At 36.2% G+C, this 13,501-nt stretch overlaps 1 protein-coding gene across 10 annotated transcripts in view; it reads right to left on the bottom strand.

Moving 5' to 3' along the window:
* The window catches only part of Atp6v1a (ATPase H+ transporting V1 subunit A), a 55,838-nt gene that overhangs the window by 20,258 nt on the left and 22,079 nt on the right, over positions 1 to 13,501 (bottom strand). For 3 of the 10 annotated variants that reach the window (XM_060370456.1, XM_060370459.1, XM_060370458.1), the window contains 8 exons: positions 12,254 to 12,344; positions 11,446 to 11,541; positions 9,150 to 9,278; positions 6,355 to 6,569; positions 5,975 to 6,112; positions 4,326 to 4,477; positions 1,869 to 2,031; positions 1,071 to 1,179 (listed from right to left, as the gene is read on the bottom strand). In XM_060370456.1, the coding sequence (XP_060226439.1) occupies positions 1,071 to 1,179; positions 1,869 to 2,031; positions 4,326 to 4,477; positions 5,975 to 6,112; positions 6,355 to 6,569; positions 9,150 to 9,278; positions 11,446 to 11,527 (988 nt within the window). In that variant the 5' untranslated portion in view covers positions 11,528 to 11,541; positions 12,254 to 12,344. Of the gene's footprint in view, positions 1 to 1,070; positions 1,180 to 1,868; positions 2,032 to 4,325; positions 4,478 to 5,974; positions 6,113 to 6,354; positions 6,570 to 9,149; positions 9,279 to 11,445; positions 11,542 to 12,246; positions 12,345 to 13,501 lie in introns of all 10 variants that reach the window. The other 7 variants (XM_060370451.1, XM_060370454.1, XM_060370453.1 and 4 more) reach the window with 3 other exon arrangements.

Consider the following 13,501-nt stretch of genomic DNA (forward strand, 5'->3'; position numbering starts at 1 on the left):
AGAGTCTTTCAAATGTCCTGTGTGGAAGGCTCCTGTCATATTCCTTGTCTTCTACTTCCTGTGTCTATCCCATTTGCCCTTCTGAATGAGGATTTATCATCTTCCCTAGAGTCCTCCTTGTTTAGCTTCTTTAGGACGATAGATTTTAGTATGTTTATCCTATATTATATGGCAAATATCCACTTATAAGTAAGTATATACCATATGTGTCTTTCTGCTTCTGGGATACCTCACTCAGGAAGATCTTTTCTAGTTCCCACTATTTGCCTGCAAATTTCATGATTTCCTTGTTTTTAATTGCTGAGTAGCAACAGTGCCAAAATACCTGGGCACAGGCAGACCTGCAGAGATCAATACTCCAACCAAGGACCATGCATGGAGAGGACCTAGGCCCACTGTTCGAAGGAAGTGCAATGGTTGCTCAGTTTCCAAGTGGGTACCCTAGTAAGGGATACAGGGGCTGTCTCTGACATGAATTCAGTGGCCAGCTCTTTGATCACCTCCCCCTGGGGGATGCAGCCTTGCCAGGCCACAGAGAAAGATTATGTAGCCAGCCTCAATGAAAACTGATAAGCTAGGGTCAGATAGAAGATGAGGAGGAGCTCCTCTATTGGGGGACTAGGGAAAGGGCATAGGGGAAGAAGAGAGAGAGTGAGTGGGACTGGGAGGAGACAGGGAGGGGGCTGCAACAAGGATACAAAGTGATAGATTGTAATAAATAAATATATTTAAAATAAAAGAGCTCATGCTGCTGTTGCAGAGGACTTGAGCTTTGTCCACAAAACCCTGTTAGGTAGCTCATAACTGCCTGAAACTCTAGGTGCAGCAGATCTGACACCCCCTCTGTCCTCTTAAGGGCATACACACAAACACACACACACACACAAATAAAAATCCTTTTAAAAACTTTACTTATTCTCATAATACATAAAAAAATTTGGTATTTCTTAAAAGCTACGAATATGATTATATGGGAGCTTTTTAGAATGAAATTCTTTGGGAAAGAAAGATTGGGTGCATTGCTAAATTTCAGGACAGGTTTAAATTCTTTTATTCAGCTCCCAACTCACCAGTGTAGATGGAGGCTTCTCGTGCAGCCACAGGCATATTGGAGGTATTGGCTACCAGCGCTGTTCTCTTCATGATCGACTCTACTTTACCATCAACTTCCATAGTGAGCTAACGGTATAAAATCCATTAGTGATTTTCTAGTTTCTAAGTGTAAGTGTTAACATTTTAGTTTCTCCCCCTACTTTAAAAAATTACAAAACTTGTTTGTGTCTAATCCTTTTGGTCAGAATTCCCTAAGAATATCACCCATCATGCCAATCTCTCTTCCCTGTTCCACAGTATTGTTTGACAAATGGACAATTTCATTTAGGACAAAGGAAACCCATTATTTTATGAAAAAGAAAATGTTACTACAATAACCAAGATCACAAAACCCATGTAAAGCTTACACAATTAAATGCTTGGTTTTCTAGGGTTTGTTATTTTAGATACTGTCTCATGTAGTCCAGACCAGCCCTGAACTGGCTCTGCTGGCTCTGCCGGCTCTGCCTACCAAATACAAGCACGTGCCACCATACCCAGCCAAAACATAAATGCTTTTTTGTTTTATCAATCTCATCTTTCTCATAAGAGAGAACAAAGATGATAAATTTTTAAGTGTCTAACCTTGAATAACTTATTTTTCATTTTTTAAAATATAACAATCAATCACAAATATTAATTTAAAATTCTTTGAAAGTATCTTGACAACCAAAAGCACTATTCTTTACCCAAAAAGCATAAACTATTAATTGCCAATGACAGCTGATATGCAGTATTTTCTCTAGAAGATTTTTTGGAGTTTTCTACAGACAGACCTCAGGGAAGTCCCGAAGAACTTCTGACATTTCATTTCCTCTTTCACCACATCCTACATAGATGATCACATCACTGTTGGAATACTTGGATAGAGACTGTGAAATCACAGTCTTTCCACAGCCAAAAGCACCTGGAATAGCAGTAGTTCCTCCCTGAACACACCTGAAGGACAACAAAACAAAAATCAAAAGAAATGGTTATTACTCAGTTAGAGTGCTAATATATACTATCAAATAAAGTAGATAAGTAATAAAAAAATACTTAAGGTAATTACTCTGAGACATTTCTATACATATACATATATATATATATATATATATATATATAATCTATAGCTGACATAATTATTGGCAACTTATTTGTGCTTAATTGCCTATGTTTTAAGGTGGATGTAAACCAGGTATGATGCTGCATGCCTTTTATCCCAGAAGGTGGATGTCTGTTTGAGCCCAGCCTGTGCTACTTGTTGAGTTTTAAGACAGCCAGGGCTACACAGAGACCCTGCCTTAACTAACTAAACCAACAAAACAAAAAACAAACAACAACAAAAAAAGATGGATGTGACAGTTCATGCCTGTAGTCCCAGTATTTGGGAGGCTGAGGCAGTAGGAGTATCCATGACTTGGAAGTTAGCTTGAATTTCATAGTATCCTAGGCAAGTGTGAGGTACAGAGTGATTCACTGTTTCAAAACAATAACAAAAATTAGCAAATATTTTATTATGATTAACTATCTCTATCATTTACAGTAGATGGAAAGTGAAAGTGTATTCCACAAGACACCCGAGGAATGGCTATATGAAAATAGTGAGATAAACAAAATAGCACTAATGACCATGCTTATACAAGTCTGTTCATGAAAAGACAACACATGAATTAAAACTACATACCACATTTCTCTCCTTTATAAGGAGGTAGAAAAAGGCCTAGGAAACTCTTACCTTCCCATAAAGTCAGAAGAGTAAAAAGGTCATCCTAAAAGAGCTAAGATTTGGAATGAGGCAGAATGTAGTTATAGGAGAGAAAAACTAAGAAATATTGAAGCGTACAGGAGTTGTGAACAGGTAAGAGCAGGGGGATCATGGCTAGGCAATATTCAAAATTGTGAGGAATTAAAAAATTTATTGCTTAAATTGATCAAGTATAGGAGCAACTGTTGATACAAATGAGATCAGTTCAAGGGAACAGCAATGCTAAGTGCAGAGCAGAATGAATTCATGTGGGTGAGAGGAGAAGTGGTGGATCATGTGTATTCTTCAAGAGCTTGGCCATGAAGATGAGGGGGAAAGTAGTGACAAGTAGAAAGGATAAACAGGGTAAAGTAAATCCGTTTTCTCCTTTTCCCTTCCTTCTTTCTCACTAAATAGGATACTTACAAAAAGAGGCAGAAGAGGGAGAAATATTTGAAGAATGTAGAAATATGACAAACTCCAAAAGGGGAAAGAGAAAGAGATGGATGGAATGTGCATTAAGTGGTGGGAGATGGAGGGAGGGAGTGTCAGGCTTCATAGTCTCTGATTTCTCAGAGAAAGGGGAAGAGACATGGATGGAGTTGAATATTTGAATTAAGTAGAGAAACCTGAAACAGCTGCTGAGAAGAGCAGACATTTATAGTAGAAAAAGCAGGACTGCTACACAGCGGTGTGGACAGAAATCAATTTCCATGGATTTTTTGGGGGGTTTTCTCAGTGTTATGTGCAAAGCAGAAGGACACAGTTGGACAGATTCATAGTTGGGATTTTGCCAGGTGAGTCTGATGGAATACAAAGCTTTATTATACCACTAGAAAGTACTCATAAGAATCAGACTGTGGAGGATAATCTGAGTAAGGAAGTATACAAGACAGGAAGCAGTCACAGCAAGAAAGTCAAAGGACAGAGATCTTGGTGGGTAAGAGTAAGAGTAACTCAAGAGCAACTCTGAAGAGTAAGAGCCTTCAGTGAGAATGCAGGGAGGTCGTGGCCTTAGGTCAGTGTCAAGAGTGCCTGCTTAGGGTGAGGCACTGCCTTCTTTTTTAAAGATGAGTTTAGTGATGCAAGGTTGAGGCAGAAACCAGTGTTTTCTGGAAATTAAATGATGAGGTCATGCTAGAAAAAGAAAGTAAAATGTTTCTCAGCAATGAAAACGGAAAAGAACATACTAAATTACTACTGTTGGCAGCATATAGTAACACCACTCTACTAATTCTAGAACAACATAAGAAAGAAAGTTATATGCTTTGTCACAGATAGTCTTTTGGAAATGTTACTTTTCAGTAAGTTTTTAAAACTGTGACTGTGGAGGAAAAAAAACTTTTGAGTCTTAATTTTTGGCAACAGATGTTAAGTAATTCACCATTGCTACGGTAGATAAAACTCGTCACAGTATTAAATACAGAGAACTCACCTCTGCAAAGATTATGACAAGACAGGTATATATGGTGACTTTGGGGCAAACGGTGGGACACAGCAAACTTACGGAAAAAGGGCATCAAGAACCCTCTGGCCAGTGAGCAAGGGATGATTGGCGGGGAGCTTCTCAGTGACAGGCCGAACCTGACGCACAGGCCATACTTGAACCATGTTGAACTTTTCCTTCACACCTTCAAATTCAAGCTCCAGGACGACATCCTAGAGAAACAAAACCAAACAAAAAAGTCAGTAGAATTTTAAAGGTAGTTAAATTTGTGGATTGTTTAAAAAAAGACTATAAATCATCAAAATTTATAGTATTTGTTACTAACTCATGATAATACTATATGCTGGGATTATATGTAGCTATTAAAAAAGAACACCTATAAATAATTATAAAAGGTCTCAAAAATATGTATTTTCATTATCAGTATCAAATTATTTTTTAAACCTATAAAAAGTTAAAAGAATTTCTCAAAAACCACTTCTGTATCTCTAGATTGCATCATTACATGTAAATAGGTATCCCCAGGTTCCTCTTGTGGATACAACAGTGCTTTTATATAAGTAAGAAGGGAGACATATGGTTTTTATTATGTGTCTTTATATATGATTATACTCTTTTATAGTGGATATATAAATCTCATTGACTAATAAAAAGTATGGTAGGTTTTTGGAAAGGAACACATCAAGCAATAAATAGCTACATAAACTGTACATGCATATACAGAAAAGTCTTAGAGGTCACACATGCTCCTTGGATTAGGGAAAAATACAAGATTCACATTTACTTTTCATCCTATTTTATTATAATAATCATACTGCTTTAATAAAAAATACATGTAAGAGCTCACAAATACTTAATATTCTTTTATTTATGTTTAAAAAGGAAGTGATATGACAACATCTATGAACACTGAGACTGTTTCAACTATTCACAAATAACTCCAAATTTCAGGAGAAACCTATAGTTTGGTTAACACGTGAATGGTCTGCTCTAGGGCAATTCTTCTGCTTGGAATGATCAAGTCTCTAAGCTAGTGAACAAATCTAGACAGCTGTTCCAGAACCCCAAACCAACATGTGTTCTCTGTATGTTGTAAAGCACACACTTATTTCTGTAAATACTTTTTGAAAACTGCTTATTGCATTTTACTAGGGTGACACTACATGCTCTCAGTTTTCTCAATAAAATTATCTTCAGATTCAAAGACTGATATGAATCTATTGTGTCTGACATTGGGTGACTATAAAATTAATAAAGTAAATTAAGTTAATAAATTAAGTTAAAAATGGTAGACTTAAAGTAAGAATCCACACAACCTTCTATATAATTAACTATGTAAAATACTGACTGGCAGTTAAAATCAGGTCTATTCTAAATCTAATGAATATGAGATTTAGGCAAATCCATCAATTAAGAAGAGAGGAAAAATAGTATATTCTGCTTATTGTATTCTTAAGTCCAGGTAAAAACAAAATTATCCATAAGAATTCACACAGTTCAGTGGTAGGGTGATTACCTAGTATGTGTGAGGTTCTGGACTTGTGTCCTGTCATCACAAAGGTAAGTAAATAAATGGACAAATAAACAAATAAAACAGGAGTCACTCAAAACCTACATATTAGAAATGCTTTAATGCTTCCAGGGCACTAAACTGTAACTGTCATATATGATCATGCCGCTGTGTAGAAGAAAGCCCAGGTGGTACTTACAGAGGCATCATAATGCCCAGGAGGTGCGATGTAAGTCACGCTTCCTCTGTTGCGTGGTGGTAACATGATTTTGTGTTTGATGAGCGAGTTCTCAATGACAATCCCGTAAATATCCCCACCAGTGATATGACTACCAACCTAAGGAACAAATGCATTCACTCTTTAATGCTCAAAAAAACCCAAGTAGACTTACTCTTAATTTAGTAATATAAATCACTTGCCTAACTCAAGAATAAAGCGTTAGTTCTACAGTCCAGTAACTGCATTAAAACCATATCCATGGTTTATATTTATTTAAATTAAGACTTTAAAATAGTTCACTAAATACACATTTCATATTCTTTCCCCAACTTTAGGGATTCCTGGTTATACCGACATACCCGTAGGTTTTTGCTGGGTGTAAATTCCCATTTGATATCTCTGCTAAGAGCAGACACATTTACTCCTCTGGGGATGTAGATACTTTGGGTCTGACTGCTGATATCTGATAGAGGTCTCTGAATTCCATCAAAAATGGCTCCCATAATGCCAGGACCAAGCTCTACTGAGAGCGGTTTACCAGTGCGGAGTACAGGGTCTCCAACAGAGACTCCAGCTAGAAACAGCAGTTGAGGAAAACTTAAAACCAAAGTGTGAAGATACTATTAATAGGCAATATCAGTTTAAAAGAGCAATGACATTTAAAAAGATAAAATAAGTTCCCAGGATTTTCCATATTTTTGATATTTCAATAATATTTTTCTGTGTCTAAGGAAAAACACTTCTAGGTAATAAATAATCACATCCAAAGAGTCTGATAAATGTGTATATTATGACAACTGAATATCAATGAAAGAATCACTTGTAAACTATAAACTGAGAATAAAAACACTCAACTTTAGTCCTAAATGACAACAGTAAGACTGGAAGCCTACTGAATACTTATTTACCTGGTTGGATTTTAGCTCAGCTTCACAAACATGATGCCACTGACAAGAATGTAATGCAAGAAAATATGTAAGTGGTTAGTCAAGTCTGATGAAGTGTCTAATATTCCAGTGTGAACCTCAAAAATTCTGAATGACCTGGGAGCCTTCACGTGAGTCTGCTACAGCTGCCCAAATGCCTCTGCGCGGTTTGGAAGTTGCAGGTTTAATAAAAGCAAAAGCCTCTCATTCATTTATAATTTTGAACATACCGCTAAAGAATAATAGTCTTCAATAAAGAACAGTGGTACCTAGACCAAAAAATTTGAAAATTTAAGAACTAAGGAAATGTTTTAGGAAAAAAAAGATAAAGCCTAAAAGTGAGCAAAGACAGTGAAATGCCTTGTTTTATAGTATTTGTTGGCAGTACAATTAATAAAACTTTTACTGAGATTTAGGAAGGTCTTTCAAAATTAAAAATGGTTACAATGTAGCACTGTTTAAAAAAAGACTATAAATCATCAAAATTTATAGTATTTGTTACTAACTCATGATAATACTATATGCTGGGATTATATGTAGCTATTAAAAAAGAACACCTATAAATAATTATAAAAGGTCTCAAAAATATGTATTTTCATTATCAGTATCAAATTATTTTTTAAACCTATAAAAAGTTAAAAGAATTTCTCAAAAACCACTTCTGTATCTCTAGATTGCATCATTACATTTTACTATATTTATCACATCATCTTTAGATTCTGCAATCCAAATATCTTAAAATGGCAAACATGTACAGAATACAGTATACAGTAAGTTATCTTATGGAAAGGACAAATATGTATTCTATTTGCTAGGATACACAATTTAAATTAAAACAAAGTAAAATGATACATATATCTATAAAAATGCCTTAATGAAACCCATTATTTTATATGCTAAAGTAAACCTAAAAGTACAGAAGTACATAAAGATACACAATCATTACAAGCAACTAATCAAAGTGCTTATTTGTGTCTTGAAATCAACAACAGAGGCCAAAAAATGTAGGGAGTACTGTCACTGCATACATTTTCATTAACTTTAAGTCTACAAACCATGTGAAAAAGAGTGTAACTATGAGGTAAGGTACAGCTCAGTAGTAGAATGTATGCTTGGCACATATGAGGGAGGTTCTGTGTTGTCTTGCAAACATGAGGATGTGAATTCAATCTCCAGAAACCATGTTAAAAAAGCATATTCTTCCAATCTAAGCCCTGGGGAGCCTGCGTCAAATTCTTAGGGCTGGCCAGCCAGCAAGACTAGCCTATTCTACATGCTCTATGCAAAATGAGAGCCCTTGTCTCAAAAGTCATGTTGGACGGCATTTCAGGTTGTCTCCTGGCCTTCACCTCAGGCATGTGCACCTGCACACAGACAAATAGAGATTCTAATTTCCTTTTTAGATGACTTTGTTCTACATTAGTACCTACTATTCGTACAGGAAATACCTCCAAGCATGCTTATAAGAATAACAAGAAAGCAAAATCTGCTTAAAACTCTTAAGAATTAACGCTGACCTTGAGAATTAAAAGTGTTTCAAAAGACCAGTTCTTTACATTTTAATTTCTACTGGACATAAATTTTTAGCATTAGTTTATTGTGTATTCATGAGTGCAGGCATGGGAAGGAGAGGAGAACTTCATCTCATCTGTTTCTTCCCTCCACTTTTGCCTAAGTTCCAGGGATCAGAGTCATCCTGCTAGGCTTGGCGCCAAGCACCTTTACATGCTGGCTCTCCTGTAAGCCCCTCCTGTTTTTCATAGAAAACTGTACAGAGATCCTGTGCTTAAGAATCAGTATGTAGCAACCCAAAAGTAAAGAGTTCTTAGTGCTACATTTATAATATTCATTATTATAATGAATATAGTATTCATTAAAGATTGAGAACAGTGAAGGATCCATATTTATTATTTTAAATAAAAACCATGAATGGGTAATTTTAACCACATATACCAATATCATTATTCCACTTGTGCTTTCTTCTGCAGTATGAAACCTTCTAAACAAATTTCCAACTAGATTACCTGAAGTTTTTAACACTAGATGTTAAAACAATGAAAATTCAGAATGTAATTCCAATTTCTTCACTAAGGGCACTAATTCCCAGTAGCTCTCCCTCAATATATTCCTTTATGACATGTACCTGTCATGCACCATCACTGGTTATTATTGCTTCTACTTTGCACCGTCACTCAGAAGGTGGCAGGAAATTGACCAGAAAAGGATACAAGTTTCTTCATACACCTGAATGGTAGCCATGTCACCTTCCAATCGAATAATCTCTCCAACCAGCTCGCTGTGACCTACTCTCACCAGCTCATACATAGCTGCACCTGCCATGTCACGGGCTGTAACCACTGTAAGGAACAAGATACTGTTGATCCAAAGTTCTGTGAGTAATTATATTAATTTTAATCTAATAAACAGCGTTGCATGCCTTCCCATTTATTCATAGGAAGAAAAACTCCCACTATGGAGTAACTGTTACAATTTCTCATAAAGATTTATTTTTAGTAAATGATACGAAGAACAAAACAAAATGAACTTGTTAGGCTAAAGTTATTGATTAATGCAATACAAAAGCAGCCTATTTTAAGCACATGAAGCCCTATATGAAAACTCTTACCTTGTAGTATGAAGTACATTCTGAACAACCCAAGTTACCGTAATACATGCAATGAAGGGTTTTGGAACCATAAACAAACAAACAAACAAACAATCAAACAGCTTACACTGGAAGTAAGAGCTTTAGAATGTTATACAGTATCAGTTTATTGTGCTTGTTTATCCTTGAATGAGAACAATAAGGCAAAGTTTTACTTTTTACTACTTTAAGCCAGTGCTTCTAAAGTTTCCTTGGCTGTGGTGTGGACCTTCAATAAGCTGGTAATTCTATGGCAAACAAACAAACAAAAACCTTATACATCTGCAGCCTTAGCACTTGGGAAGCAGAGACAGGAGTGTCAGATTTCAAGGTCAGTTTTGATTATATATAGCAAGTTCAAGACCAGCCTATACTACATATAGCAAGTTCAAGGCCAGCACAGGCTACTTTAAATCTTGTCTCAAAATAACACCATCACCCCATACATGCATGTGTAATCCCTCTTATAACATGGTTATAAGTCATGTTTATAATCAGCACACCACTGTATGGACTTTCAGTTAAGAAAGGACCTCTATCTTTTATTTTTTTTTCGCAAGTAGGAGCCAGAATTAGAACTTGCTATTTTGGACCATGCTGTCTAGCAAGCAGAAGTTATTTATCTGGAAGGGAGAGAAGGCGTCACATTTGTAGAATGTGTAAGAATGAGCCTATTCTTACCATTTAGCCTCTGATACAACTGACTACCACTATGTGATAGGGACTGTTGGAGTAAAAAGAATGTTTAGTTAATCCTGCTTTAGAAACTGAAGGTTTGTTCACTTCCTGTTTACTTCTGTATCTAAACAAAGAACTAAGATGGTCTGAAATATCAGATAATTAATATAAAAATCTCTTTCATAAATCCAGGGCATATCACTTCTCTATTGATAAGACTTGGAAATCAACTCCAGGACAGTAGCCTACACATTTCCACACAACAGCTTTACCTAAGCTCTCTGATGCTGTTCCTGTGCTCTATTCCTAAAAGTTTTCATGTTTTGTGTATCACTAAGGAGAAACTGTTTATGTGATCACAAGAGATAAAAAAAAAATAGTGAAATATTTATTCTTCTTGCCAGTGAGCTGGAGCTCACTTAGCTCTTGGAAAGAGAAAAGTGGAACACACCAATTAAACCCCTCATTTGCATGTACACCAAAAAGGTGTCATTACCTTCACTATAATTAAAACAAGACAAAAACTACAGCATGAAACTTAAAGGAAAAATGGATTTTAATATCAACGAACAGGTTGCAATTCTAAATTGTAATTCAAATTTTTAGTCAGAATATTCAACAACAACAAAAAAGTGAATACTGAAATGAGATAATTATTTAAAATCAGAGCTCCAAGGTTTGATGAAATGGATATAAAATTTACAACTACTTTCTATTCTCAGTGTCAGGTCATCAGACTTCTCTCTTGTAGTCAGCTGATAGATCCCTGGAGAAATCATTCAGATGAACATAAGGAGGAACAGGTAATATTCCTAAGAAATGCCCTAAGATCATTCTTAAAGCTCAAGTCAAATCGCTAGACATTAACTGAACATTTACTATCCAAAAAGCACTGTGCATTCCAAGCTATAAACCTTATAGGTTTTTCAAGTTCAAATTTAACAATATTAAGCTCTATTTACCTAACAAGCATGGTATCATAAAGTTGCATCTTAATCACAGGCCACTAAATGTACATGATTAGTGCTGGATGAACCATTACAATGCCATATTACTTCACTCTCATATTCACTATGAGACCTTAAAGTAACAAAACATTTATGTGGGTCAGCAGAAACCTGTTTCTCCCCAAGGCACCTTGAGGAGACGCTGACCACAGGTGAGACATGCTTGCTCTTAGATGATTACTACATATTGCTTACCAGGCCCTGACACTCCATGTACATAACCGAATGTGCTTTCCTTATCTTCATCACGTATTTTGGGTAGCCTGGAGAAATCCATTGTGTTAATTTCACCTAAGAGAGGGGGTGGGGAGCAAGAAAGTAAATCATGATTACAAACTCTTAAAACAAAATAATTAGCAGTTACAATACCATTTAAAAATAATGTATAACATTACACACACACACACACACACACACATACACTTTGGTTTTTCTCTTTGTAGCCCTGGCTGTTCTGAAACTCGCTGCAGATCAGGCTAGCCTCAAACTCAGAGATCCACCTGCCTCTGCGTTCTCAGTGCTGGGACTTAAAGACATTTGCCATTATCACCCCGCTTAACATAGAATTCTTTTTTTTTTTTTAAATTCTTAAAATTTAGTTTAAAATACCTCATTCTTGGATAAGCCACCATTATAATAACTACATTGAATGTTTACATTCATATTCTATAAAAAACTAGAATTTTCTGATGATTTATCTAGCCCTTTAAAATTAATATCCTCGCCCATCATTTCTAACTTCCTCTCCAATTACTCTGACTTATTCCATAAAGCCTCAGAGTTTTGTGAAGGCTGTTGCCTTTGTCTGAAGACGTTTCTTCTAGGTTACCTAGCCCAGACCTTCCTTTAGAACTCTATTCAAATGCCACCTTCATGAGGCTGCTCTAAGCAGCAATTTAAATTGTGACATACTGTCCCTTCTTTATTTTTCCAACACTTTATTCATTATTTTTAATCTTTTGAGTGTTTTGTCTTAATGTATGTATGTGCTCATACCTAGTACCTGCAAGAGGCCAGAAGAGGGTATCAGATTCCCTGGAACTGGAGTTATGGACAGCCGTGAGTCACCGTGTTAGGAACTGAACCCAGGTCTTCTGAAAGAGGAACGAGTGTGTGTGACCACCGAGCCATCTCTCCAGCCCCACCCTTGATTGATTTTTAATCATAGACCTTTTTATAGTGTAACTAACTGTGTATTTTACATTAAAACCTACCTTTAAAATTTGCCTGGGGGCATTTTCCCTTGTCTCTTAGTAGAACACAGAACCAGTTAAGAAAATTTAGTTCAGGAGCTTGAAAGAGGTTTAGTGGTTAAGATCACTTGCTCTTGCAGAGGACCAGGTTCAATCCACATGGTGGCTCACAACTACTAGGTACCTTCAGTTCTTGGAGGGGCAGGGAGGCTGACAGCCTCTTCTGGCCTCCTCAGGCCCCAGGCATGCACATGCTGCACAGACATGCAAGCAAAACTCATACATACAAAATAAAAATACATAAATCTTAAAAAAAGAAAAAAAAACCTTAAGTCAACCTCTACCTTTAGAGAAGTAAAATCTGAAAACTCTAGACAACAGCCCATATCTAAACAGAAAATAGAAGCTTGGCCTTGTGACTCACAGTTGTATTCCCAGCACCTGGGAAACAGTCAGGAGGTCTGTCAAGAGGTTTGAAGCCAGCCTGGCCTACAAAGAAAGTTCCATACCAGCCTGTATGACAAAGAACCCTGCCTAAAATAAAAAAAAAATAAAAAAAATAAAAAAAATAAAAAAAAAGAAAAACAGCAACAACACATAAAACAATTACCAAAAAGGAAAGTCGACGATGGGCTCTAGAGTTGAGACTACTGACTTAGAGTTTAGACTACTGATTTACCTTAGTAATTATTAATGATTGTATTAGGGTGGCAGAACAAATGCTGTATGTGTGAAAAGTTAAATAACACCCCCAATCAACCACAAAGTTAGTCATAGGTCATTCAGCAATAAAGTGGCAAGTCATATGCAGATGTGGTTCAAAGACTACAATGTTAAATGAGGCCACCTTGAAGGTCAGGTAGTATTTGCACAAACTAGGAAAGGCACCCTGTTGTTGATAGGTCAACAACAAAAGAATGGGAATAAAACAATCAGGAACAGCAACCAGACCAGCTTGGCTGGTATAAAAGCTTATGTCAGGGCAACAATAGGAAATAAGAATGCAAAGATATATGATACTAATTTATGGGTCTCTACCTGAATGTCAAGAAAACAAA

This window comes from Meriones unguiculatus, chromosome 17, assembly GCF_030254825.1.
Source record: "Meriones unguiculatus strain TT.TT164.6M chromosome 17, Bangor_MerUng_6.1, whole genome shotgun sequence".
Lineage (NCBI taxonomy): Eukaryota > Metazoa > Chordata > Mammalia > Rodentia > Muridae > Meriones > Meriones unguiculatus.